The following is a 27,773-nucleotide window of genomic DNA, read 5'->3' as shown; positions in this document are numbered from 1 at the left end:
ATAATGATGTGATATTAATATTATGTAGGAGAGGAACCACAAAGTACTGGCAAATCCTCTCCTTCTTGTTTGCCATTCAGGATATCAACCAGAATCCCAGGCTCTTACCCAACATCACCCTGGGCTACAGCATCCATGAGAACTTTTTTCAAGAAAGGTTGACGTATGAGGTTTTGTTAGACCTGTTGTCTACTGGGGAGGCGAATGTTCCAAACTACAACTGTGGAAGATGGAATAATTTACTGGCTGTTCTTGAAGGGGCTGACTCTCAAAACTCCATCCAGATGTCAAGCTTGTTGGGCATCTATAAAGTCCCACAGGTAGGAATGGAGAGGGGTGGGGCATGTGCTGGCTGAGCCCAATTCCAGAGAACTTGAAAAGTGGGTGGGATGGATGTCAAAAGCAAGACTGGGAATATTCAGTAGGCCTGAGGAATCACACAAGTATATGAGGGCAAGGCATTAGGAAGTCCCTGCATGCTTCTTCCTTCCAGAGCATCTTGCTAGGGGTCCCTTAAAAAAAAAAAGATTGCCCAGAATCCTACAAAGGGAAGCAGTGTCCCCACCAAAGGACCTTGCAATTGATCGGGGCTGGGGAACCTTTGGCTCTCCAGACATTGCTGAACTACAACTCCAATCAGCCCTAGTAAAGATGGGCAGGGTTGATGGGAACTGTGGTCCAGCAACACCTGGAATCCAAGAGGTTCCCACACCTGCAATAGATGGTTGCGGCCTATTGCCGAAATAAACACAGACACCATTCTTTGGGTTAAATCATGGGCCACTTTATTAAAAAAAACAGAGTCAATTATAACCAATGAACCTGCAGAGGGACAATCCAGTGCGGGGGAATTCGGCTGATCCAGGCAAAGCCTGCTTGCAGCTATAGGGCAACCAAACCCTGCCAGAGCCTGGGGCTGCCCTGTGCCAGGCCCCAGCTCCGGCCACACCCTGAAGATGTGTAGGGGGTCCAACCCGCATCACCGCCCCCCGGAGCCATGAAACCCCGAGCGGATGAGTCACGTTGGCCGCAAAAGCGGCCCGTGTTCTGCTCCCCCGGGATGTATAGCCCAGAGCTGCAGGCCCCCGGACCGCCAATCACCCCTAAAGGTGCCTAAAGGTGTCACCTAGCTGCCCTTTCCCTTTTAACCTTTCCCCCGCGCTTCCTTGCCACAAAAGGGGGACAAGCCTCTGCTTAGTCTCCCCTTGCCCCACAACCGATAAGAATCCGGTGCACACCCCCGTGCAGGTCCATTAGGAAGATGTCATTGCCCACGTCCGTCAAGTGCACGCCATCTGGCCTAAACAACTCCAGCCTATCTTGCTTGATCTCTGGGTGGTGTATGACAGAACCCCCTAGGCCCTTGATGGCCCTCTGAATCTGTCTATTAACCTTCTTCCGCATCCTGTCCATTCCCCGTGGGTCATCAGCCCAATTCCACGTCCTGCGCGGCAGGATGTCAGACCATACCAAGTGCACCCCCGGCCAGCGCAGCGCAATGGCCTGGAGGTCACTGCATGCCTGTTCGATTAGGGCCTCGCCCCTCAACAGACCCAAATTGTTACCTCCCAGGTGGATGACCAGCACCCGGGGCACTGCCCAGTCCACAACCGACCGGAACAAGGTGGGCAGGAGGCCGTCCCAACGCATCCCCCGTCGTCCCAGCCACCGCACTGAGGCCCACTGACTGAGCCCCAGCTGCGTTCCAATGCGGGACTTCGCAGCCCTGCAGCCTGCCCAGAAAATCATGCCGTGGCCGCAGAGGAGGATGCTCACTTGTTCCGATCTTTCCCAGCGGCCTGCCAAAAACGACAACATTGCCATTAGCCGCTGGCCTCATGCATCTCCGTTAGTGGTCTAACATACGTCTTATATGCATCCGAGGACCACCTGCCCACTGCCTGCAGCTGCCCTTTGGAAAAACCCAGGTGAGCAGCGGTGGAGGCTGCCCCTATTCGGAAGGAGTGTGTCCCGAACTTGCGGGCGTCCACACCTAGCCGCTGGAGTGCTGTCTTTGCCACCGACCAAAATTGGTACTTGGTAAGGGGCTGGAGGTCCCTCTGCCTGAACAGGTACCCTGGCTGCAGCCCATGGGCTGCCAGAAAAATGCGGAGGGCCCTGACCGGGCAGAGCTCCTCCTGTTGGCATGGGGATAACCCAATCAGGCAACCCTTCTGGTGTTGGTCCGTCTTTGACTGCCTGAGTCGCAGGCGGACCCCCTCTGCCTCCCAGCTGAGATCAGAAACCAGGAGGGCCCGAAGGGAGCTATCTGTCTTAGAACCTGCCACCACCTCCCCTATTCGGAAGGCCCTGAAGAACAAGGTGAGGGCCGCAGCGTGGTATAGCAGTGCCTCAAAATGGGAAGAACATAGCACCCTCCACTGTCCCCGCAGACCCAACAGTAGCTCTGGGGAAAAGGGGGAGCGTGCATCAGGTGTGTGCGGGCGCTCACGGGACCACCCTTCCAGCATCCGGCGGACCCTAAAGTCACCGGAGTAGTCCTGAAAGCCCCATGCTTTCCCTAGGAAGGATAGACCTGAGAGCTTACCTCTGATGGTCCTGACTGAAAGCCCCCTCCGCTTCCCTTCCACGCAGAACTCCATAAGATGCTCCATGGAGATGGGCCACTCCTGGGTGTAGCCTCTGGACTCCCTGAAGGTTGCCAGGTCCCTACCTGCCCCCTGGTAGCTGGCCAACATGCTGGGTGCCACAGAAAGGCTTATGGCCCATTCTGATTCGGTCCTCCAATCTCCCATAGCGCTGGGGGTACCACGTCCGGTTGAGCCCTTGCCTACGGCGCCAGCTGGTGAAATCTCTCCATCTGGTTCCGTGATAGAGCATCAGCAATGCTATTATCAATACCCGGGACATGGCGTGCAAGGAACTGTATATTATAGCGAAGACATGGGAACACAAACACTCGAACCAGACACATAACATTGGGGTTTCTAGAGGACAGGGTGTTGATGACATGCACCGTGGGGAGGTTGTCGCACCAAAAGTGGACTGAGGAATTGCCCAGTTTGTCAGGCCAAAGGTGTACGGCCACGACAATGGGGAAGAACTCCAGAAGGGTCAGGTCTCTGGTTAGGCCAGCCTGCACCCAGTTCTGTGGCCAGCTGCCATGACACCATGAGTCATGGAAAATGACCCCAAAACCGCAGGAACCTGAGGCGTCAGAGCTCACCTGTAGCTCCGCTTCCAACAGGCGATCCTTTCTCCATAAGGAGACCCCATTGAATTCCCATAGGAAGGTGGACCAAACTGCCAGGTCCTCCCGGAGAGTGGCTGTAACACGTGTGTGGTGGTGGGGGCATGATAGGCCCGCCATGGACTCATACACGTGCCGCAAGAATGCGTGCCCAGGTGCTACCACCCTGCATGCAAAGGTCATATGTCCTGCCAGCTGTTGAAGTGTGGCCAATGTCACCTTCTTCGCCCCAACCACCTCCGAGATTTTCCCCTTAAGGGCCACCAGCTTATCCTGCGGGAGCCTGCAGCATTGGGCCACTGTATCAATCTCTATGCCCAGGAAAGTGAGGGTAGTGGACGGGCCCTCAGTTTTCTCAGCCGCGAGGGGAACACCAAATTCCCCCGCCATCCCCGCGAACTGCTCCATAAATGCCTGACAGGTGCCCGAGTCTGCAGGGCCCGCAAACAAGAAGTCGTCCAAATAGTGCACCACTGATTGCCGGCCAGCCCGTCTCCTGACTGCCCACTCCAAGAGAGAACTGAAGCACTCAAAAACCGAGCATGAGATGGAGCAGCCCATAGGCAATGCCCTATCCACATAATATTTGCCCATGAAGGCAAAGCCTAACAGCTCAAAGTCCCGTGGGTGCACAGGGAGGAGACGGAAGGCAGATTTGATGTCACACTTTCCCATGAGGGCGACCATCCCACAGTCCCTAACCATACGAACCGCACAGTCGAATGACGTGTAGCGGACAGAGCAGAGGTCTGATGGGATGAAGTCATTTACTGACCCACCTGGGGAAAGGACAGGTGGTGTATAAGGCGAAATTTGCCTGGTCCCTTCTTCGGAACAAGGCCCAACGGGGAAACTCTGAGTGAAGGGATGGGTGGTGCCGCAAAGGGGCCCAGCACGTAGCCTGCCATGACCTCCTTCCTAATTTTTCCCCCCACGATCAATTCCATGCCCGCCACTGATTTTAGGTTGCGGGACATGAAGAGGTGCCTGGGACCCAAATAGGGAATCCGGAAACCCTCTGTAAAGCCCTGTAGCAAAAAGTGGGCGTCTTGGACTCGGGGGTAACAGCAGACCAAGCGCTGGAGTTCGGAGAGTTTAACTGGACTGGGGCCCCTTTCCTTGAGCTGCACTAGCAGCTCCCGGTCTCCTTGCGCCAGGTGAGTCCCTGGTCCCACCTCTGAAGGGGCGGCCCCTGGGGCAGGCAGCGCAGGAATGCAGACCCCGCATATTGCGCCCTCGTGTTGAAACCTGCAGGGGTTACGACCACAGCGGCCTCGGGAGCTGAACTCCCAGCAGAGCAGGCGGGGTTGAACCCCCTGCCCTGCAGGCCTGTGGGAAGGAGCTGCTGCTGCCTGGCGGGCCAGGAGGTGGCCGCTGTCCGTTCTATCCCCGGCTATGGGCTTGGAGTGTGACATAAACTGTAGCCACAGGTCCGCTTCCTTTTTGTCCCAGGGGAGGGAGGTATCAAAGGCCGCCCTCATACGAAACGCTTCGTCATAGGCGAGCCATGCTGCCCCCTGGAACTCGGAGTAGCCCCGATATACGATATCGAGGTATTTAATCAGAATAGGGCCCCTCTGTGGCTGTTTCTGCATCACCACCCCCATGTATGTCAGAAATGCAGGCAACCAATTAGCCCAAGTGCGTTCAATGCCCCGCCTCTTGGGCTTGTCAGGTTCTGCCTCTTCACCCTTATCCTTCTCCCTCCTCACTGGTTCCCTGTACAGAAGTGAGAATAAGTCGACGTACTCCCCTTTCCAAATTTTTTGTTTTGTAGCGGGCAGCAGGTGAAAGCCCCGTGGGGCTGATGTCTCCCTGAAAGGTATAGCCCCTTCCCTCACTGAGCCCAGAGGTCAGTGTCCTCTGCTGGGGGGGGTACCGACCAGGAGCGCTGAGCCCCCACTCCCATCCCTGTTCCGGCAGCGGCCTGCCAGACCTGCTCACAGGCCACCCCTAGGGGAGGCAGCTGTTGTGGTGTGCCATGCCCCACCCCCATGGTGATCCCCGCTTGCCCATACCGCTCGGTTTTAGCTGGTGGGGAAAAGGGCCAGTATGGGAACCCCCACGGGGGCCAGCCCCACTGGGGCTGCCCCTGTTGTTGTGCTGCCCAGGGAGACTCACCCCCTATGTTGTCCACTGCATGTGAAGACAACGCTGTTCCAGCTTCTGCTCCGGGCGCTCTTGCTGCGGCCCCACTAGGCCCTGCCTGCAGCGCGTCCAGTCGCGCTAAGATAGAAGTAATAGCCGCAGCGTTAGCCCTGCCAACTGGATGCTGCACTTTCTCCCGGGGCTGCTTGGGGGGTGGTTCCCTTGTTCTACCCGTTGCCGGCTGGGCAGGGCCCCTCTCCAGGGCTTCTAACCTAGCCAGTATAGTGGTCCATGGTATGCCTGCCACCTGTCCCCCATCCTCCGCAGCAGGGGGTGGGCGTCTACCCTCTGCCCTGGGGGCCCTTCCCTTCTCTTTTGGCCCAACTTGACCTTTTTTGGGTGGCATCCTGAGCTAGCGTGTAGGGGGATGATGTCTTCTGCAGTAATGAGAGGTGGTCAGCCTGGGGATACCTAAGGGGGGACCCCGCACCCTCACCATCCAGCTGGACCGTGTCCCCTACTCAAACCAGTCCCCTGCTCCTGGGCCCCTTTATCTCACCCCCACAATCCTGGCCCCTGGGCTGCTAAGCGACCAATGGGGTGGTGTGCAAGATGGGTCTGGGAACCACTCCCTTGCTATGGGCTGAGATCCTTCCCACAGGGGTCCCCTGGATAGTAATTTAAAGAGTAATTTAAAGAGTAATTTAAAGAGAAAAGAACGCGGCCACAAGGCCGCCTCGCCTGAATTTCGCCGCTGCCGCTAGGCCGTGCTGCCGTCGCCGTGCAGCTTCGCTGTGCTGGAGGGCCTCCCGAGGCCTAGGGCTCTCTCCCCCTCTGGATGGCCGCTGCCACCACACCTCCGCCGCTGGATGGCCTAGGGCTCCCTCCGCTGCCCCACCGGGCCTGCCGATGTCTCCTGCAGGCCGTGCCTCCGCAGCTGGATGGCTGCTGCCGCCACACCTCAGCCGCTGGGTGGCCTAGAGCTGTCCCCGCTGCCCCACTGGGTCTGCTCCTACAGACCGATCCTCCGTAGCTGGAGGGCCTCTGGAGGCCTAGGCTCACCACTGCCCCAGCCCGGAGCCAGGGGCTCTTCGCCGCTCCCCAGCCGCACCGCTCCGCGATCGAGCCGCGCTGACCGCTCCTCGCCGCCGGCCCCGCACCAAGGCCTGGCCTGTAGGCCTGGAGAAGCCGTGTGCGTCGGCGGGCGATCTGAGCCGCGTCGCGCCGCCGATGCAGGAGGGCCTCCCGACCATTTAAAATTGCCGCCAAAAATTTGCAGTGAGGGTGGGCGGCTGGCGGTACGGCCTTAAATGGCCGTCTGCCACCCCGCCACCTAGCTGTGTGCTACGTCAGCGCACCAGCATGCTGAGTGCATGACCCCTCACCAAGATGGCGGCTCGGCTACGGCCGCAAAACACGTCCCTTCTCCCGGTAAGTCCCGGGCGTGGAACGCGGGATGGATGCAAAGGATGGAGGACTCTGTCAACACTGGTTTCTCTCACTTTCTCAGTTTTCCAATCCTATGTTCAGTTGTCCACATTCCTACAGCAATTTGTAGGTTGTTTTTTAAAAAATGCTCATAGTTATTCATCAGCATTTTAATGCAAATATCTACTTATACGCATGTTTGCAAGCAATTTCCCACAATAAAAAGCATTATTGCACTTTCACTTATGTATGCATTTTATGTGCACTTCCTGCTAATATATCCTTTTTCATACACGTTGTTTGGAGATCTGCATCACAAAAATGTGGTGAAGTGAAGATTGTGAAGGCTACTTGGTTTGAAAAGTGTGGATTTGGTGGTGGTTCATTAAAATGTAAATTTCTCCCCCATCCCTCATGGGACCTCCCTCCTCCATCCAGCCCTTATCGACCATATTGGGGTAAAAATATTTGGGCCTTGATCCTAAAGAAATCACCACAAACCAAAAGCTCTCTCCTTTCCAGGTCAGTTATGCTTCTGTCTCTCCTGCTCTGAGTGATAAGACCCAGTTCCCTTTTTTCTACCGGATGGTCCCCAAAGAAGAATTCCAGTACCCAGGGGTTGTCAAGCTGCTCCTGCAGTTCAGATGGACATTCACTGGTCTCATCGCTCCAGACACTGACAATGGAGAGAGGTTCATGAAGACCTTGACGCCTCTGCTGCTCAGGAGTGGCATTTGTGTTGCCATCTCAGAAACCTTCCCACGACCGAATACAGATGACGTTCTGATCAATCCATTTCCATTTCTCAAATGGAGACAAGTCCATGTATTTGTTTACTATGCTGAGCCTATTTATATCTCAACAGGAATATTCACTGTACAAAATTTATTCAACACATTTATAAAGCCCATTGAAGGGCAAGTCTGGATCACAACAGCTATGTGCGACATCTCTTTGAACTTAATGTACAGTGGCTTATCTTTCCAACACATCCATGGTATTTTTTCCTTCTTTATTGAGACAAATAAAAAGATACACTATGATGATTTTGTACCTTTTTTCTTCATGATCATGGGGCTTGAGGAGAGAGCTTTTAATTGTTCCTATTCAAAGCATGCATTGTCGGTGAAAAGTTGGACAAGATGCAGAGAGAGAGAGGACCTGGAGATGTTGTCCCAAGACGATCTGGAAAGAGTCCTCTCTCTAGACAGCTACTGGATTTACAACACTGTCCAAGCTGTGGCACGGGCCTTAGATGTCATTTATTCATCTAGATCTAAATGGAAGGTGAAGGACAGACTGGAAGTTCAAAGGCTAAAACCATGGGAGGTATTTCCTTTCCCATCAAAGGCATCTCTGCTGAACATGACCATTGATCGTACAATTCCAGAATCATTGTCTTGGCTTTAGAATCTAGAATGTAGTGGGGAGGTGTAATTTTGCAAACCCAGTTGTGAATCTGTTTGCTGTTCCTTCTTTGTGCCCTTTTATACTGGTCTTGGAGGCCACGGCCTGTCTAGTAACAACCCCCATCAGTGGCTCAACCCCTCCCTTTGCCTGCAGTGGCCCATTTGAAGTAAGCCCTCTTTATCAGAATTCCTTTGAGCAGGGGTGATTCTGTGGCACAGACTCTCTCTAAGCTTTTGTGGCTCCTGACTAGGGATGGGCATGAATTCCACCCACGTTGGTTTTAAAATTGGAATTTCAACAACTTTGCATGCTTGCACTGGGTGTGGAGCAAACATGATTGCCATGAACTCTACACCGGATTTGCTGCCCCTGCCTGCACGGTCAGGCACGCTTGCCCTTCCTTCCCTTCCTTGGGCCCACTCCTACTTCACTGAGGGGTGCCTGGGATCTAGCCCAGCTCAGAGGAGCCAGGGCTGACTCTCTTTCCTTCAGTGGGGGTTGGGACATCCCACCCTGCCAGTTCCTCCTGCCTTTCCTGCTTTTAATGGCAAAGGGGGTGCACAGTATTTGGGGGTTAATACTAGAAAGTGAAAGGGAAGCCTAGAGGTGGTACATGCCCTGGTCACCTCTCGTTTAGACTACTGTAATGCGCTCTACGTGGGGCTACCCTTGAAAACGGTCCGGAAACTACAACTTATACAAAATGCGGCGGCTCGACTACTTACAAATTGTCGTCGCCGGGAGCACATCACCCCAGTGCTGTTCGATCTGCACTGGCTCCCAGTTGTTTTCCGGGCCCAATTCAAGGTGTTGGTATTAACCTTTAAAGCCCTACACGGTCTCGGCCCAGTTTATCTGATGGAGCGCCTCCAACGCCACCAATTATGCCGCCCGACAAGATCAGCCACACAGGGCCTTCTCTCAGTCCCACCAACTAAAACAGCTAGGCCGGTGGGGACTAGAGAGAGGGCCTTTTCAGTGGCGGCCCCCACTCTCTGGAACTCCCTCCCATATGATCTTCGGCATGCCCCTTCCCTGAATGTATTCCGCCAGGCCTTGAAGACCTGGCTTTTCAGACAGGCCTTCGGGACTTCCGGGGAGGGTTAATCTTTTTGACCAATTGCCTGCTACTCTGAACTGTCACTGTTTTACTGTTTTATTCTTGTACTGTATTTATTATGATGTATTTTTAACTGAGTTGTACGTCGCCTAGAGTGGCCATTGGAAAGATAGGCGACTTATACATTAAAATTATTATTATTATTATTATAGAGAAGCTTGTTGTGCCCACATTAATGCAAACCTCTCTAGGCTTCCCTGTTAGTCTCTAAATGCCTTTTCCACCTTGTTACTACTTGGGTTGGGCTCCACTTGCTATCCAACGCAGGTGAAACTGGAAGTTCAGGGGAAAATCCCAAAGATGGTTTGGAAATGCATTCCAATGTGATGAAATGCTTGTGGACTGGAAGCAGAAAGTGGAGCCAAACCGTACTCCTGATCGAGGTGTGACTTTGGCACCTCCCTGTCTGCACTATGGATGTCCCTTCCTCTTCCAGACTTAATGGAGCTTACTTCTGAGTAGGCATGTTTAGGATTACACTGCTCATGGCTTCAAATTTGCTACTCTTTAAAGGTGCCCAAAACACACTATGTGAAGAGAATGTCCCAGAGCTTGGAAAAGTTACTTTTTTGAACTACAACGCCCATCAGCCCAATCCAGTGGCCATGCTGGCTGGGGCTGATGGGAGTTGTAGTTCAAAAAAGTAACTTTTCCAAGCTCTGTTGTCCTGGTTTTCTGCCTGAAACACCAAGCCCAGCTTGCAAATTCTTCTGAAGGTATTTATACATCTTTCCAAACCACTTAAACAAACAGAGGGCATTCAGGAATGGAACCAGTTCCCTTCCAATCATTTTAAAAAGACACACAGTACTTGAGTCTGCAACCAGCTCTGAGTCAGAGGAGATCCAAACATAAAACGGGCAGAAGTGGTTATCCAATGTGGTTTCACGTGTTCTAAATGCTGCTCTTTTCTCTGCCATCCTAGCTCCACCCTTTCTTGAGAAGCCCCCAGTTTTACAATTCCTCCATGGACAGAGTGTATTTGGATGACAGTGGAGAACTGGCAGCCGACTTGGACATTGTGAACTGGGTGGTGTTTCCCAATAACTCTGTCCTTAAGGTGAAGTTTGGGAATCTGTACAGAGAGGGATCCCCAGACCTACACTTCACCATCAACCAGGATGCCATTGTGTGGCCTAAATGGCTCAACCAGGTGGGAGAAATAATCACTCTCATTTCATTCTATTTCCCATCCCTTAAGCTCTGATAAAGATACCACGCTTTCTGTGTGGCTGTGTTTGAATGCCTGCCAACTCAGCAATTCTTCCAGACCTCAGACAGAGGTCTTAGCTCTGCTACCCAGTTGTGCATCAAAGGCATTACATAGCAGTGGACTCCTGCCACAGTGTCTGTATTCCTTAGAATTCCATGGTGGGCTTTGAGGAAGACAGACAAATGAAATCCTATACCTGGGGTGCCAGAACAGAGAAGGCCCAGTCCCCCATTACCATATAATGTGCTATCCTTCATGCACCTCAAGAGACAACACAGTTATTTCAGCATGAGAGGCTTAAACTTAGTTCCAAGCTTCAAGATGAACCAGAACCTAGAGGTTCCCTTGGGTCCTTCCCAGCGCTGTGTCTCATTTCCCTGGATAATTTACCACTAACACATTCTCCTTGATGCTCCTTGTCTTTATACTTAGACCCTGCCTTCTTCCAGGTGTGTGGAAAGCTGCCGCCCTGGATTTGTCAAGGTGGTTCAGGAAGGAAATCCACTTTGCTGCTATGACTGCGTTCCCTGTGGGGAAGGGACCATCTCCACTCAGGAAGGTGGGTGACTCCAGCGGAAAGGGGCACCCTTGGGGAAGAGGGCAAAGATTCTCACAGATATCCAGGGCTTTTTAAAATGAAAATTTAGAACTGCCCAGTGGTGTGTGATTTTAACTCACATGCAAAGTGCATCTCACTTCAACACCCCTTTGCATTTTCATTCTGTTTGCATATACACTATCTTCCTTGGTCACTCTCCATGACAGTTGGAAGCCTTCTCAGAGTGGGAGAAAAACCTCTAAACTGGGCATCTGACAGCACCAATGCATAAAAGTGTTAGCTGAACTTCATGCAAGAGGCTTCATGATCTCCAACATGTGATTATGTTTTCAAGCACAAATTTACTGTAGTTTTGCCATTTTAAAACTTTCTGTTTTCATCCCAATTAGACTTGTGCAACATTTATTTAGGAAGGTGTGTGATTACACATGTGCAGAATGGCATTGTCTCCTCACTAAAAATAATAATCAACAACTATCTGCACATCTATGGGCAGGGGAAGAGCTTCCATGTGAAAGGGCCCAAGTATGATTTTTAGACAAAATTGGCTCCATACCATTTATTTAGAAATTAAGCCATACCACATATATTGGTTACGTCTACACATCTCTTGCTAAAAAACTAAAACACACATACATTTTTAAAAGGTGAGGAAGCCTTGCTTCCAGTTGCATGAAGTTGTGCAAAGTAGGGGAACCTACACTTTGGTGCCAACCATAAGGAATACTTTTCCTGTTAAGATCATGTGAACACCAACTACGGGGTGCTTTTACCACCAGCTGAAGACATACCTGTTCCCCCAGGATTTTTCTATCTTATAATATTATTAATACCAATTCCTGATCACCTTGGTCATATGTGAAAATTTTATTGATTTTATTGATTTTTATTTGATATACTAGGGGCTCTGCCCCTGCTCGCTTCACTCACCAACCCCACCTACATGTGCCAGTGCACCTCCCCACAGATCACCAGTGCTCCCCCTCCCTCCTCCCCTTCTGTTGCCAGCACTCCCCCTCCTTTACCCCTATGGGTCACCAGAACTCCCCTTCCCTCCTCCCATGGGTCACCAGTGCTCCCCTCCATCCTCCCCTCATGAATCACCAGCACTCCTTATCTTCATGGGTCTCCCTCCCTTTTGTAGTGTGCTTACAAAAATATTATGTACAGATATATATATATTCACTAATAGGCTAAAAACCTTGAGGTTTAAGAACGTACCTATAGCCCACAGCTATTTCTATCAAACTTTAAAAAGCAGGGAAATTGGGCAGTTATAGCGAATGCACCAGAGGAGCAGGAGGCCTGACCTCCTCTATGAGATATTGTACTGCCTTACAAATTTGTCGAAATGCAAACACAATTTGGATTGGTCTTTCACAGTCCAATCCACTTCCTGTGTAGCTTGGAAGAATTGGGTAAGATGTGCCTCTGAGCACTGGTTTGACATTTCTTTCTGTAAATGGGAAGCTGGTCAGATAGATACACATCAGATATTACTCCTCTTTTTGCAGATGCAGAGTGGTGCACCAAATGTCCAGTAGATCAGCATCCAAACAAGGACAAAGATCAGTGTATCCCCAAGACTATCACCTTCCTGGCCTATGAAGATTCTTTGGGGATCCTCCTGGCTTGTCTCATCCTGTTTTTGTCCTTGACCACAGGCTTTGTTTTAGGTACTTTCATTGCATTCCAAGAAACTCCGATAGTCAAAGCCAACAACCGGGACCTCTCCTACATCCTCCTCGTCTCCCTCCTGCTTTCCTTTCTGTCCTCCTTCCTCTTCATCGGCCAGCCAAGAAAAGTGACCTGTTTTCTCCGACAAACAGCCTTCAGCATCATCTTCTCAGTTGCTGTCTCTTCTGTGTTGGCAAAAACCATCACTGTAGTACTGGCCTTCCTAGCCACAAAGCCAGGGAACAGAGCGAGGAGATGGCTGGGGAAGTGTCTGGCCAACTCCATTGTTATTTCCTGTTCCAGTGCCCAAGTTATCATATGCACCATCTGGTTGAGTATCTCTCCCCCATTTCCAGAGTCTGACATGCACTCCCAGCCTGGAGAGATCATCCTGCAATGCAATGAAGGGTCTGTCACCATGTTTTATGTTGCTCTTGGCTACATGGGCTTCCTGGCTGCCATCTGCTTCATGGTGGCTTTCCTGGCCAGGAAGCTGCCTGGGGCCTTCAATGAAGGCAAGCTGATCACTTTCAGCATGCTGGTCTTCTGCAGTGTTTGGGTCTCCTTTGTGCCCACCTACCTGAGCACGAAGGGGAAATACATGGTAGCCGTGCAGGTCTTCTCCATCTTGGCCTCCAGTGCTGGGCTTCTGGGCTGCATCTTCATTTCCAAGTGCTACATTATTTTCCTGAGGCCTGATCTGAATACAAAGACACATTTAACAACAAAAGTTTCTCATGAAACAGCTTTTCAGAGGTGTCATTTATCAAGAGCAATGTGACACATTATCTTTCTCAGCATTTCCAGTTTTGTGGGATGATTCCACATGAGAAACTGTATATCTGGCTACTTTCCTGATTCCTTGCACTGAGTGGTTAAAATCTGCACAGAACCTTTATTTTAATCATCACATAAATTGGGCAATCTCTCAATTGTATTTATTTGTTAATCTAATTAACAATATTTATATATCTCTTGATTGTAGAAAACCTCTAAGTGGTTTGTGGCATAAATTTGCCCTATTCCTGTGACTGCAATCTGTTTTAATAGTTTTGAACAACTGATTGTTACACTGTTGTCATCCACCCTGGGATCTGCTAGTGATGTGTGGGTAAGAAATCAAGCTGATCAATTAGAAAGCCTAAGTGTGTGTGTGTGGGGGGGGAGAATCAACTTTTAATGATTGCTGCTCCTTTCAACTGTACCTTACCCTTCTCTGCTCAAATGTGTATAGATGGAACATAGCTGGAGGCATAGAAAAAGTTGCATGTCGCCCCTCAAAGTAGGGAGGTGAACTGCAGTTCTACTTGTAGTTTGCAAGCCCCCTCCCACCAAATCTGGAGACACATTTAGTTTCCTGGAGGTGTTGAATCTGATTTGCGTCAGCCAAAACCAGCTATTTTGGGAATCAAAGTGACCATTCTAGAGTGTCCGAAAAAGCAGAACGTACAGCAGATAGAAGCCTCTTGGGAACAAAATAGTTGCAAGATTATAGGATTACTGGATTCCAAATTATGCGATTTAGAGGAGCCATCTGGGAAGGTTTAACAGAAATGGGTACAGTTCCTAAAAACGGAGGATGCCCAGCTCTATTTCTCTGTAACATCTGAATCGGGAGAGGTAGTGCAAGCCCTGGACCGCTGCCTGGACTTGGTGGTGGGCTGGATGAGGGCCAATAAACTGAGTCTGAATCCTAGCAAGATGGAGGTGCTATGGGTTGGTGGTTCAGGAGTTCAGATAATTGGTCAGTTGCCTGCTTTGGATGGGGTCGTACTCCCTCTGAAAGAGCAGGTCTGTAGTCTGGGGTGCTCCTGGATCCATCTTTGTCACTAGAGGCCTAGGTGACCTCAGTGGTTAGGAGTGCCACTAACCACTCCTGGTAAGAGAGCTGTGGCCGTTTCTGGACAGGAATAGCCTAACCACTGTTGTCCATGCACTGGTAACCTCTGGGCTAGATTACTGTAATGCAGTCTATGTGGGGCTGCCCTTGAGGTTGGTCCAGAAGCTGCAGCTGGTGCAAACTGCGGTGGTAAGACTGCTCACTGGGCACGGTCTGGCCAACATGTCACCCCGCTGCTGAAAGAATTGCACTGGCTGCCCATTTGCTACTGGGCCAAGTTCAAGGTTCTAGTTTTGGTGTACAAAGCCCTATACAGGTTGTGACCAGGATACCTGAAAGACCGTCTTACCCCTTATATTCTCAGTCCTTCACTGTGCCCTGCCGGTGAGGGTCTCCTGCAGATACCATCTTATCAGGAGGTCCATTCTGCACAACATAGGAAGCGGGCCTTTAGTGTGGTGGCACCTATCCTGTGGCATCCCCTCCCTTGAACCATTAGACAGGCACCATCTCTGTTCTCTTTTTGGCATGAAGAGGATTCTGGCTGCCATTCCTTCTAGGCAGGGGAGTCACGTAGACAATAGTGAATTGAACTGCTGTAGCAGACTGAACATGTGCCAAGGATACTGATATTGCAGGAATGCATAGAGGAAGGTGGCTGGTACAGGGGGTAGAGCATCACTGTAGCTTAGAAGAATTGGAGATATCTATGTCTGTATCCACCCGCCATTTATTCCGACCTTTTTATTCCAACAGGCTTTTGGGATAGAAGGTGTTTAGGATTGGGCTCTACAAGGTTTGTTTCATTGTTTTAGGCTGTTATTTGTATCATTTTAAATTGTGTTTCAGTATTTTAAGTGCCTGTTTCATGGTTTTAAGTTTGTGTATAATTTAATTTTATCTTAATTGTATGTTTTTATAATTTAATTTTATCTTAATTGTATGCCTTTTAAGTTGAGACTTTGTCCCAGGTCTGCTTCTGAGTTGGAATTGCTTTTTAATATGTTTTTAAACTTTTTAAAAAAACAAATATTTTTAAACATTTTTTTGTCTTCAAAACTTTAAAAAAAATTTTTAGTTGTTTTGTTTTAATGTATTTTAAAGTCTGTTTTTATGATGTTTTAAAGTGTTTTTAGTGCTTTTGTTTGCTGCCTTGGGCTCTTGCTGGGAGGAAGGGCAGGATATAAATCAAATAATAAATAAATAAATAAAAAGATTAACAAGAAAATAAACTGAACTGTTTTATTTCAAAACAGAGAAAGATCGATTAAAGCTAGTTCTTAAAACTGTCTGAATCACTGCCAGCTTTCTTCGACTGGTTGGATATTTATGTTTTCCAAAAGAGCAGGTCAGCCAATGCTCTAGGTGAGGGATGCTCCTGCTTTCTACCCATAGGGGCCACCTGCAGCAGCCAAAAGGTTGATTTATTTATTATACAGCCACAACAGCGGCTGTGTAGTACAGCCAGCATGGATTTTTCACCATTCTGATGCTTCCGATAAGCTCATTTGTTGCTCTGCTTGTGCGCCATGTGCTGAAGGGACCATCTGAAAGAAAGAGAATTATACTCAGGACCGTCACACCTAATGGAATGGGACTGTATAGGAGAACAGACAGCAAAGAGAAGGATCCATATTTCAAACATGAGAGTCTTCAGGTGGCAGGATGTTGAATTGTTGCTCTTCATCAATGTGTTTCACTCTTCTTCTGGGATGTTTTTTGCTTTGTGTTTGTATCCTTTCTCCTCTGCCTTCAGTGTACTTATGGATAAAAAGGTCGTAGGATACACAGATTGAAAGAAACAAGCAATTACACCAAAGAGGTTTCCCAGCCATGCCATTCTCCATCAAAAGGGCTTTGCTGAAAATCAGGGCATGGGTCGGTGGAACTACAGGTCCTGTTGAGTCCTTTCCATACTCTCTGAATGACCTTCATAGACACAAACACTTCTAACCCTTTTCCTTTGATGCTCCTTCACTTTATGGTTAGACCGTGCCTCACTCCAGGTGTACCAAAAGCTGTCACCCTGGATATGCCAAGATGGTTCAAGAAGGAGAGCCAGTTTGCTGCTACGCTTGTGATCCGTGTGCGGAAGGGACCGTCTCCACTCAGGAAGGTGGGTGACTCCAAGGGAATAGGAAATCCTGGGAGACTAGAAATAGGGCAAATATTCACTCAGAGACACTTTCTGTGAAGATTCTAAAGATGTGAATCCTTTCATGGCTTCTGCACCTTTCATTGCCTTTATTAATTCCAGGAAGTGAGTTGAAATTAATGGTATTGAGGAAGCAATCTCTGGGTTACGAAGTGGGGAGGAGGGAGAGGGCTGAGCATGTACTGCCCACAATGCATTTCTTCTCCTTTTTTAAACTGTTCCTCCCATGATCAATGAGCAAGAACTACACCAAAAAGAAAGAAAGTGGATTCAAGAATTTAATAACAACTGGCAAATGGCGGGAAATTGTAAATGTGTATTTAAAAAGCATGGTACAAAATATGGTATGAAAATTGTTATGGAAATATGCACAGTAACTCAGCGGTCTGAGCTGTGTGTGCCAGTGTGTGTATTTAGCCAAGTAGCAGGCTTTTACTCTGCATTTAGATCACTGAGACTTAAGACTTAGTAAAATAAGAAAAAGCTACTTTATTTATAGAAATACATAGTAGATAGAAAGGCCTACCTAGTTCAGATGAGCTTCCCTGAATATATCAGTCTACAATGGAAGGAAGTTAGCCAGAGAACAGCACAGGTAAAGCCTAGCCAGCTGGAGGACCCTCACTCTATCTTCCTTCTGGAATACCAACAAAATCCAAACAGGAGTTGTTCTTGCCCCACTTCCAACACCGCTTCTCAACGAGTGTTTGGTTCAACCCATGAGGTTCATGTACCTCTAACGAAATGGTGCTTCACATCTATGTGCTTGGTTCGTGAACTCACCCCTTCTGACTCCATGATGCATCCTTGGTTGTGTCATGCATCACATCAGGCCCAGGTATAGAGATGCCTAATTCTTTGAACAGTTCAAGTAGCCATGTCAACAGTCTTCTAGCTTCAGAAACTGACACATACTCTGCTTCTGTGGAAGAGAGTGCTAGTCTCTGGTTTCTTACTTGCCCAGCTGATGACTGAATCTCCATAGTAGAAGATGTTTTCACGGGTGGATTTTGGATCTGTAGTGTCTTCAGCCCAATCAGCTTCTGTATATCCCACTAGTTTAGGATCTCTCAGGTAGCCACTAACTTCAGTTTCATGGTTGCAGTGCCCTTCAGATACTTCGCCATTCTCTTGATTGCTTCCGGGTCCATGGTTGGTGAGCTGTTTTTTGTACACAGGTATCCCACAGCTGCTGCCACATCTGGCCTGGTAACAGTGCTGATATACAGAAGTTTCCTGATGGCTTGTTTGTAACTCTCATGGTCTTCCCATGGTTGTTTGTTGCGGTCTGGTTTCAGGCATCCTACTTCCATTGGAGTAGGTGCTGGATGTGCATCCTTCAGTCTCGAGAAAGTCTTGGACCTTTTGTCTTGGACTCAGCAAGAAGGATCCATCATCTTCTCTTTCAATTTGTATTCCAAGGTACTGAGTGACATCACCTGGGCACTTCATTTCAACCTCCTTCTTGAGATGATTCAGTAGCTGTTGCTCGTCCAGTGGGTCTTGATAAGCCAACAGTAGATCATCCACGTACATCAGTAAGAAAGTCCATTTGTTGCTCCTGAATCTGCTGTACAGGCATGGCTCTACTCTGCCTTGTACAAAGCCTTCTTTAAAGAGCATTTTGCTCAGTTTCACATACCAGGCTCTGGCAGCCTGTTTAAGCCCATGGATGGATTTTTGAAGTTTACACGCTAGGCTTTCTTTTCCTGGAACTTCAAACCATGGTGGTGGTTGCTTGTAGATCTCCTCTTCTATTTCTCCATGCAAGAACGCTGTTTTTATATCCATATGCTCCATCTGCATTTTCTTGTTAGCAGAAACACTTAGCAGAGTTCTGATGGTTGTGTGTTTGACCACAGGAGCAAATGTGGACCAAAGGAGTCTTGGACCAAAGGAGTCTTGTCCATACTTTTGAGAGCATCCTATGGGTACTAGTCTTGCCTTGTATCTCTCAACATTTCCTTCAGCATCTAGCTTTTCCTTGAATGCCACTTGCAGCCTACAGCTTTTCTTCCTTAAGAAAGCTTGGTCAGTGTCCAAGTTTTATTCTTGTGTAGAGCTTCCAGCTCTTCCTTGGGTGTCTGCCTCCACCTCTCAGCTTCAGCTTTGGGTAAGGCTTCAATCTCTTTCCAGGTCTCTGGCTCTGGAAGTTCATCTCTCATGAGGTAAGTGAGTCTCTCTGGTGGTACACCTTTGTTGGTGTGTTCAGAGCGTCTGGGTGCAGGTGCTTCAGCTGAGGGACGGCAACCCTGGACTTAATCCTCAGTGGGGACTGGGACCTGGTGCGAGATGTAAGTGTTGTTGAACTGATTGGGAGCAGTGACCACAGTGCTATTAAATTAAACATACATGTAACTGGCCAATTGCCAAGAAAATCCAACACGGTCACATTTGACTTCAAAAGAGGAAACTTCACAAAAATGAGGGGATTGGTAAAAAGAAAAAGAAAGCTGAAAAACAAAGTCCAGAGGGTCACATCACTCGAAAATGCTTGGAAGTTGTTTAAAAACACTGTATTAGAAGCTCAACTGGAGTGCATACCGCAGATCAGAAAAGGTACCGCCAGGGCCAAGAAGATGCCAGCATGGTTAACGAGCAAAGTCAAGGAAGCTCTTAGAGGCAAAAAGTCTTCCTTCAGAAAATGGAAGTCTTGTCCGAATGAAGAAAATAAAAAAGAACATAAACTCTGGCAAAAGAAATGCAAGAAGACAATAAGGGATGCTAAAAAAGAATTTGAGGAGCACGTTGCTAAGAACATAAAAACCAACAACAAAAAATTCTATAAATACATTCAAAGCAGGAGACCATCTAGGGAGACGATTGGACCCTTGGATGATAAGGGAGTCAAAGGTGTACTAAAGAACGATAAGGAGATTGCAGAGAAGCTAAATGAATTCTTTGCATCTGTCTTCACAGTGGAAGGTATAGGGCAGATCCCTGAACCTGAACTAACATTTGCAGGAAGGGATTCTGAGGAACTGAGACAAATAGTGGTAACGAGAGAGGAAGTTCTAGGCTTAATGGACAATATAAAAACTGACACATCACCGGGCCCGGATGGCATCCACCCGAGAGTTCTCAAAGAACTCAAAGGTGAAATTGCTGATCTGCTAACTAAAATATGTAACTTGTCCCTTGGGTCCTCCTCTGTGCCTGAGGACTGGAAAGTGGCAAATGTAATGCCAATCTTCAAAAAGGGATCCAGAGGGGATCCCGGAAATTACAGGCCAGTTAGCTTAACTTCTGTCCCTGGAAAACTGGTAGAAAGTATAATTAAAGCTAGATTAACTAAGCACATAGAAGAACAAGCCTTGCTGAAGCAGAGCCAGCATGGCTTCTGCAAGGGAAAGTCCTGTCTCAGTAACCTATTAGAATTCTTTGAGAGTGTCAACAAGCATATAGATAGAGGTGATCCAGTGGACATAGTGTACTTAGACTTTCAAAAAGCGTTTGACAAGGTACCTCACCAAAGGCTTCTGAGGAAGCTTAGCAGTCATGGAATAAGAGGAGAGGTCCTCTTGTGGATAAGAAATTGGTTAAGAAGCAGAAAGCAGAGAGTAGGAATAAACGGACAGTTCTCCCAGTGGAGGGCTGTAGAAAGTGGAGTCCCTCAAGGATCGGTATTGGGACCTGTACTTTTCAACTTGTTCATTAATGACCTAGAATTAGGAGTGAGCAGTGAAGTGGCCAAGTTTGCTGACGACACTAAATTGTTCAGGGTTGTTAAAACAAAAAGGGATTGCGAAGAGCTCCAAAAAGACCTCTCCAAACTGAGTGAATGGGTGGGAAAATGGCAAATGCAATTCAATATAAACAAGTGTAAAATTATGCATATTGGAGCAAAAAATCTGAATTTCACATATACGCTCATGGGGTCTGAACTGGCAGTGACCGACCAGGAGAGAGACCTCGGGTTGTAGTGGACAGCACGATGAAAATGTCGACCCAGTGTGCGGCAGCTGTGAAAAAGGCAAATTCCATGCTAGCGATAATTAGGAAAGGTATTGAAAATAAAACAGCCGATATCATAATGCCATTGTATAAATCTATGGTGCGGCCGCATTTGGAATACTGTGTACAGTTCTGGTCGCCTCATCTGAAAAAGGATATTATAGAGTTGGAAAAGGTTCAGAAGAGGGCAACCAGAATGATCAAGGGGATGGAGCGACTCCCTTACGAGGAAAGGTTGCAGCATTTGGGCTTTTTTAGTTTAGAGAAAAGGTGGGTCAGAGGAGACATGATAGAAGTGTATAAAATTATGCATGGCATTGAGAAAGTGGATAGAGAAAAGTTCTTCTCCCTCTCTCATAATACAAGAACTCGTGGACATTCAAAGAAGCTGAATGTTGGAAGATTCAGGACAGACAAAAGGAAGTACTTCTTTACTCAGCGCATAGTTAAACTATGGAATTTGCTCCCACAAGATGCAGTAATGGCCACCAGCTTGGATGGCTTTAAAAGAAGATTAGACAAATTCATGGAGGACAGAATTACAAAATTCGTACCATTTGCATTCACTTAAGGCATAAGAAGAAATCACACATACAGTAAAAAGTGGAATATGAGAAAGCGATTATCTTCTAAGAACCTCTCTCCAGTGCAGCTAACTTCAAAGTTACCTGAGATGTGTGATAAATATATTATGTACGTAAAATAAAACCACTGAGAATGGAACAGGACAGTTTATAATGAGCAAAAGAGGTGGGACCCACAATACAAAATATCTTAATGCCAGCATCATCGGAGGGAATGTTGCTCTTCCAAGTAGCCAGGAACAACATGAAGAAGAGCAGAGTCAGCACCACGATTATATGGACAGACACTGATATGTAGCGAGGGATGGACAGAGAACTGGGCAAAGGGAAAGCCGCTTTGCTTTCCTTTTTGAAAGGAAGACACTGTTAACAAAACTGTTATTTTCTGGGAGGGGAAAATTGGACTGGTAAAAGCAAAGGATAGCGGAAAAATAGCTAACCTGAAATGGAACCATCCGCCAGTTCAACGAAATGCAATCGAACAGGCACCAACAAGCGGATCCCATCCCTACATGCAGCTAGGCCATTGGAGAAGTGGCCAGTGTGCAAACGGCTTGTGGGGAATGTCAAAACTATGGTTATGCATGTGCACTCCAGTTCTTAGAGGTGAGAAGTTTCAAAGGTGCTCCGCTCACTCATCCAGGGTTCAGTTTCCTTTTATTGAGGTCACAGGAGACTTTTCCCATTTCACAATATTTGCATTGATTTACAGACATAGAAGTTGAGCATAAAGGAGAGGTTCACAGCAGGAAGGCTCTCACAGGGACTACTTCCCCATGACATTTTGGGTGGGGGGAGAGGAACGACTAGTACCACAGGATCAGAGCTTTGAAAAGTTACTTTTTTAAACTACAACTCCCATCAGCCCCAGCCAGCATGGCCACTGTATTGGGCTGATGGGAATTGTAGTTCAAAAAATTAACTTTTCCAAGCTCTGCACAGGATGGGTGTTAACCATCCTCCTTCCTGACTGGCTCTCTCCTCACACTGTCCCATCCCATTGGCTCTCTCTCTCCCAAATATCTGGAGGGGACAAGGCTGGGGGAGTATGCGTGTTGTACATGGAGCCACCCTTGATGAAGGGATGGAAGCTACAGCTAGGCTAGTACAGAATGCAGTTGCAAGACTTCTAACTGGGGCAACTCAATGGGAACATCACTCACCAAAACTGAGAGAACTTCCCTGTTTGCCACCAGCTGGTTTCCCAGACCAATTCAACTTTCTGGTTCTGACCTTTAAGGCCCTATATGGCTTGAACCCAGGACCTAAGGCAGTGATGCCTTCAGGGCTGGACTGTGGGGCAGAAGTCCAAAGGGCTCTACAGAGCCCTCTGAATGCAGTATAAGTCTTCCTAACCTCTCCCTCTCTCTCCCTCCCAGCAAAATGGAGCTGCCAACACTAATCTGCCATCTTTGTTGCACACTTTGGAAACAGGTAGTCTTGCCAATTTTTGTGCCTGTCAGGTAGAGAGGAGACATTGGCACTGTTGGGCCCAAGCTGAAAATACGCAAGCCTGAGGAGCTGCTTCTTGACAGGGGTCTCCATGGAGGAGAGCTGCTGTGTCTCAGTGAGAGTTTAAGAACAAAGTTATGTCAGCCTAGATAGCTCCACTAAGAAGACATGCTGAATAGGAAGAACCTTTGTTTTCTGCCCTGCTTCAAGGGAGCTTCATCCCCCTCCAGGTGGACATGGTTTGGCCAAAACAACCTCAGGGGTCAAACGGGGAGGTCTGGCAGGCCTAATTTGGCCAGAGGTTCCCCACCACTGTTCTAAAAGGAAGTCTTGATCCTGACTCTTGTAGAGTGTGTTCATTCACTAAGTTTAGACATGTTCAGCTGCCCCCTCTGCCATCCATCAGAGAGTTTGGAGCCACATCTGGGAGGTTTCACAAACATGTTTATCACCAGCTCTGCAACTGCGCCTGGAGCTGCATAAAGAGGTCAGGATTATGAAGAGACAATCCTTCTTCCCCTTATTATTATCAAAATCATAGTGATATATTCCATCTTCTTCTGCCCAAAGCTCTAGGGATTTGTCCCAATGATCGCCTTTGAGTCCACTAAAATAAACACCAGAATCAAGAGCAACATGAGGTGGCATCTTGCATCCGAACCAGAAAAGACAGTCGAATAAATGGGTGGTGAGATTTAGGGGAAGTGAGGAGGCCTGTGTGGGTGTGAGGTTGACTTCCTTCCCCTTTCAGATGTGAAGCCTTGACTGGGTCCCATCAGCATTAGGAGAGCCTTACCAGAAGGATTTGCCTTCATCTAATGGTTCTCCTAATTTGTTCAGGGGAAGAGTCACAAGGGAGGAGGCTGTTCCAGGCAGGCAGGCGCAGGATGAACCTTCTTCTGCTTCTGCTCCTGCTTCTGCCTTGTGCTGACTGTGGGATGCTGAAGGCAAAATGCCCCTTGACTTTGCAGAGGGATGGGATGGATGCACTCAATTATTACAGGCCAGGAGATCACCTCATTGGCGGGGTCATCTCTGCCACACAAGCTTTATTTCATCCATATAACTTCAACGAGTCCCCCTTTCCCAGCTTTTCCGTGTAAGTCATTTTCTGGGGATGGAGTGATTGCTGTCCTACTCGCGATTGATTTCAAGACCTCCAATCATCCTTAGTTATCAGGGCTGTTCCTGCTCCTACTAAAACCCTGTTTTTCCTTTTTGTGTGTGGGGGGTGCATCAGTGCTAAGGCACTACTGAATGTTCCCCCTGCTTCTGCTGAGCTCCCTTTTCAACTGCAAAAGATACTAGCATAGGACTATTGTTTATATGTGTGTGTGTGTTATGACTTATGGCAACTCCATGAATCAGCGACCTCCAAGAGCATCTGTCATGAACCACCCTGTGCAGATCTTGTAAGTTCAGGTCTGTGGCTTCCTTTAGGGAATCAATCCATCTCTTGTTTGGCCTTCCTCTTTTTCTACTCCCTTCTGTTTTTTTTTACATAACTTTAATCTACATAAAAAACATCTGATTTTCTATTAAGCCCTGTGAATAGGCAGCAGGTGGGCAGCTAAAGTGGTTCTTCTTTGGTTTTCAAGTTCAAAAGGCCAGTAGTAAATTGGGGCCAAATCCACTCTGAAATTCAGCATCCTCTCAGCTGTTTGCAAGTTTGCAAAGAAGGAAACAGAAGTCATTTCCAGATGACCTCTTTATTGAGCATTCATCCTGATTAGTTTGCATGAAGTTTGCAGGGAAGTTACTGCACTTGCTGTCTGCACTTGCTGTCTGTTGAAATTCAGCATCCTCTCCACTGTTTGTAAGTTTTCAAAGATGAAACGGTTATAAGCCATTCCCAGATGACCTTCCATTCATCCTGACTTGTTTGCACAAACTTTGCAGGGACGTTATATGCAGAGCTTGGGAAAGTTACTTTTTGGAACTACAACTCCCATCAGCCCCAGCCAGCATAACTGGCTTGGGCTGATGGGAGTTGTAGTTCAAAAAAGTAACTTTCCCAAGCTCTGGTTATATGCCACTTGCTGTCTATTGAGCATTCATCCTGATTTGTTTGCGTCAGGCATCACTTTCCAGTGCATCACTTTTTAGTTCTTTTTTAAAAAGTGGGTTTGTTGTGCAAGAGCTCCAAGTCCACTTTAACTGTGCAGCTGGAGGGAAATGAATGAAAAGAGCCGTGATCAGCAGCAGGGGGGGGGCGTAGCAACACCAGAAGCAATGAGCCTTAGAGCTTATCCAAACGGAGCGGGATAATCCACAGGTATTTTTGTGGCACAGCGAAGATTCCTGATTTCAAATAGCAAATCGCATTTTTGCCTGTATTGGAAGGAGCAGATTTAACCTGCAAAAATGCGTAACAGCGCGCAACGTCATTTGGACAACCAAAAAATAATAAACACACATTGCGTGCGTGTCACACATTTTGCAGTTGTCTGGATGAGCCCTTAGTGGGAGACCTTGAGGAGGGCCCGGGCTTACATGCATTTCATGGAGTAGGGTCGGGAGTGTGTGCGAATGTAGCCTCTGCGTGTGTTTGCAGGTGAAGTGCGGCTGCAGGTGAGTCTCGCTGCTATGGCATCGCTCGATTTGCAGTCTGGGATAACTAGGGGTGAGGGAGACATTCGATTCTACTTGCCTTTAAAGAGATTTGGGGGAATTGTGGGTCCCAAACAGCTTCCCAGCCAAGAGACTGGATGACCCCACACACACACCCTGATCATCGTGGGGTAGAAGGGCTCTGAGGGGCAGGAGAACCCAGCATGGAAGACTGACAGGAAAGCTGAGGACTCAGAAGAGAGGTGAATAGGGATGATGGAACTGTGAAAGGCAGGCTGGAGGAGAATTTGTGGACCTTGGATTTGCAGCAGAGAAAACGCTGTCGAGTTGTTCTACTGCTTGACTGGATTTTTTTAAAAAAATCTTTATTAAGGAAAAGGAAAATTACCCAAGAAAAAAAGCAGAGAGAAAGAATAAAAAAGAACAAAAATCTTTTACAGGTACAACTTGTTCATCTTGTATATATAGAAGAAATAATACTAATGATAAAAAGAAGCATATTGCCAAAAGCACATAGTGACATATATTGGATGAGTCTGAGGGAGACTCTCACATTTGCCAATAAAGGGTTTTTTCAATAATCGATATGCTTATATCAGCCTGACACTGATTTTATGCCTTCTACATTAAATTTTACCTTTGTAGTCCCTTTAGTACCAATCCCTATATATATATATATATATATATGTATGTATATATATATATTGTATTTATTTTAATTTATTTTAATGTTTTTGTGATTTTACTGTTTATGATTTTATTATGTACGTGTTTGATTTTATTTTTGTAAGCTGCCCTGAGTGCCCTAGGTAGAAGGGCAGGATAGAAATATTTTAAATAAATATACAGCTAAGAGGTTTTCTTAAGCTCACATATTGAAGGTACATTTGTTAAGCTACAGAGGAAATGAGGAAGTGGCAAGCTGTGGCAGCCAACTCTTGCAACAGAGAAGTTGCGGGCTGAAGCAAGATTTCAAATCTTTCTTGGTACTTTTGAGGGATAAGACCAGTGTCAGGTATGACTGGTCAGGGATGATACATGTCAGCTGAAAAGCATACATTATGTGGATAGGAAACTCCACCTGATGTATTGGGTCACTTGCAATATGTGGAATAAGATCTGGAATGTTCTGTGTGGCACATGTACAAATATATAATAACCCTTTGTGTCCATGGTTCGTGAGGGAAACTCTCTGACTCTCTCTCCTGATGTACATCAGCGATTTCTTTATTGCAATAAACTTGTCCAGTCGACTGCTTCTCCCAAATTTCATTGGTGAATTCATTTTTCTTCCACAAGTGCAAGCAGAGAAAATTATTTGTATAGGTACATATTCTCTTGACACATTTGGCTCAAAAAACAACAACACAGAAATTGCCCAGTTTTCTGTATATTTATTTATTTGTGCATTTCCCCCCTCTTAAAAAATGTTACTTTAATCAAATTGGTGGCGTCCCAAATGACAAGAACAGCAAGTTGGCCAAGGTAAAATGGCTTAGCCCTGAGAGATTGTGGGGAAGATCTTGCATGGGTTTCTAGGATGTTCCAAGCTGAGAAAAATTAGGGCATCACATACAGCTGTGGCTTGTTAGGCTAGAAGGGAGGCAGCTGTATCTTATCTGTACTGCCTGGCACTCAAGGTCAGGAGGCCTGAGAAGCCACAAATTAGGAGGCCTGCGCTTGCAATGAACTTCTGGACTATTCCTTCATCAAGAGGTCTCATGATTAACTCTCTGGCCCTCTCGCTGTTGCCGGGCAAATTCCCATAAAAGAAGGGCTAACTTTTAGATAGTGGCCTGGTTCCACCTTGTTTTACTTGTGTGATGTGTATTGGTATAAGGGGCCAAGGGGACCGGCTCTTATGCTTTCCTGTCTGTAAGCATTTAGCTTAGGCATTGAACTTGTCAAGGATTATCAATACCTCGGCACAGTCATTAACCAAAATGGAGACAATAGACAAGAAATCAGAAGAAGGCTAGGACTGGGGAGGCAGCTATGAGAGAACTAGAAAAGGTCCTTAAATGTCAAGATGTATCACTGAACACTAAAGTCAGGATCATCCAGACCATGGTATTCCCGATCTCTATGTATGGATGTGAAAGTTGGACAGTGAAAAAAGCAGATAAGAGAAAAATCAACTCATTTGAAATGTGGTGTTGGAGGAGAGTTTTGCGCATACCATGGACTGAGAAAAAGACAAATAATTGGGTGTTAGAACAAATTAAACCAGAACCGTCACTAGAAACTAAAATGATGACACTGAGGTTATTATATTTTGGACACATAATGAGAAGATATGATTCACTAGAAAAGACAATCATGCTGGGAAAAACAGCAGGGAGTAGAAAAAGAGGAAGGCCAAACAAGAGATGGATTGATTCCATATAGGAAGCCACAAATCTGAACTTACAAGATCTGAACAGAATGGTTCATGACAGATGCTCTTGGAGGTCACTGATTCATTATAAGTCATAATTGACTTGAAGGCACACAACAACAATAACAATGTAA

At 47.3% G+C, this 27,773-nt stretch overlaps 1 protein-coding gene across 1 annotated transcript in view; it reads left to right on the top strand.

Annotated features, from left to right (window-relative positions):
• Nucleotides 1–10,224: 10,224 nt before the first annotated feature.
• Nucleotides 10,225–27,773, top strand: part of LOC133379050 (vomeronasal type-2 receptor 26-like) — a 29,327-nt gene continuing 11,778 nt past the window's right edge. The window contains exons 1-3 of the mRNA XM_061613659.1: nucleotides 10,225–10,410; nucleotides 10,903–11,029; nucleotides 12,544–13,436. Coding sequence (XP_061469643.1) covers nucleotides 10,225–10,410; nucleotides 10,903–11,029; nucleotides 12,544–13,436 — 1,206 coding nt within the window. The remainder of the gene's footprint in view (nucleotides 10,411–10,902; nucleotides 11,030–12,543; nucleotides 13,437–27,773) is intronic.

Source organism: Rhineura floridana, chromosome 3, assembly GCF_030035675.1.
Source record: "Rhineura floridana isolate rRhiFlo1 chromosome 3, rRhiFlo1.hap2, whole genome shotgun sequence".
Taxonomy (NCBI): Eukaryota; Metazoa; Chordata; class Lepidosauria; order Squamata; family Rhineuridae; genus Rhineura; species Rhineura floridana.
Note: the sequence above shows the minus strand (reverse complement) of the source record. Positions and strands in the feature narration are given on the sequence as shown.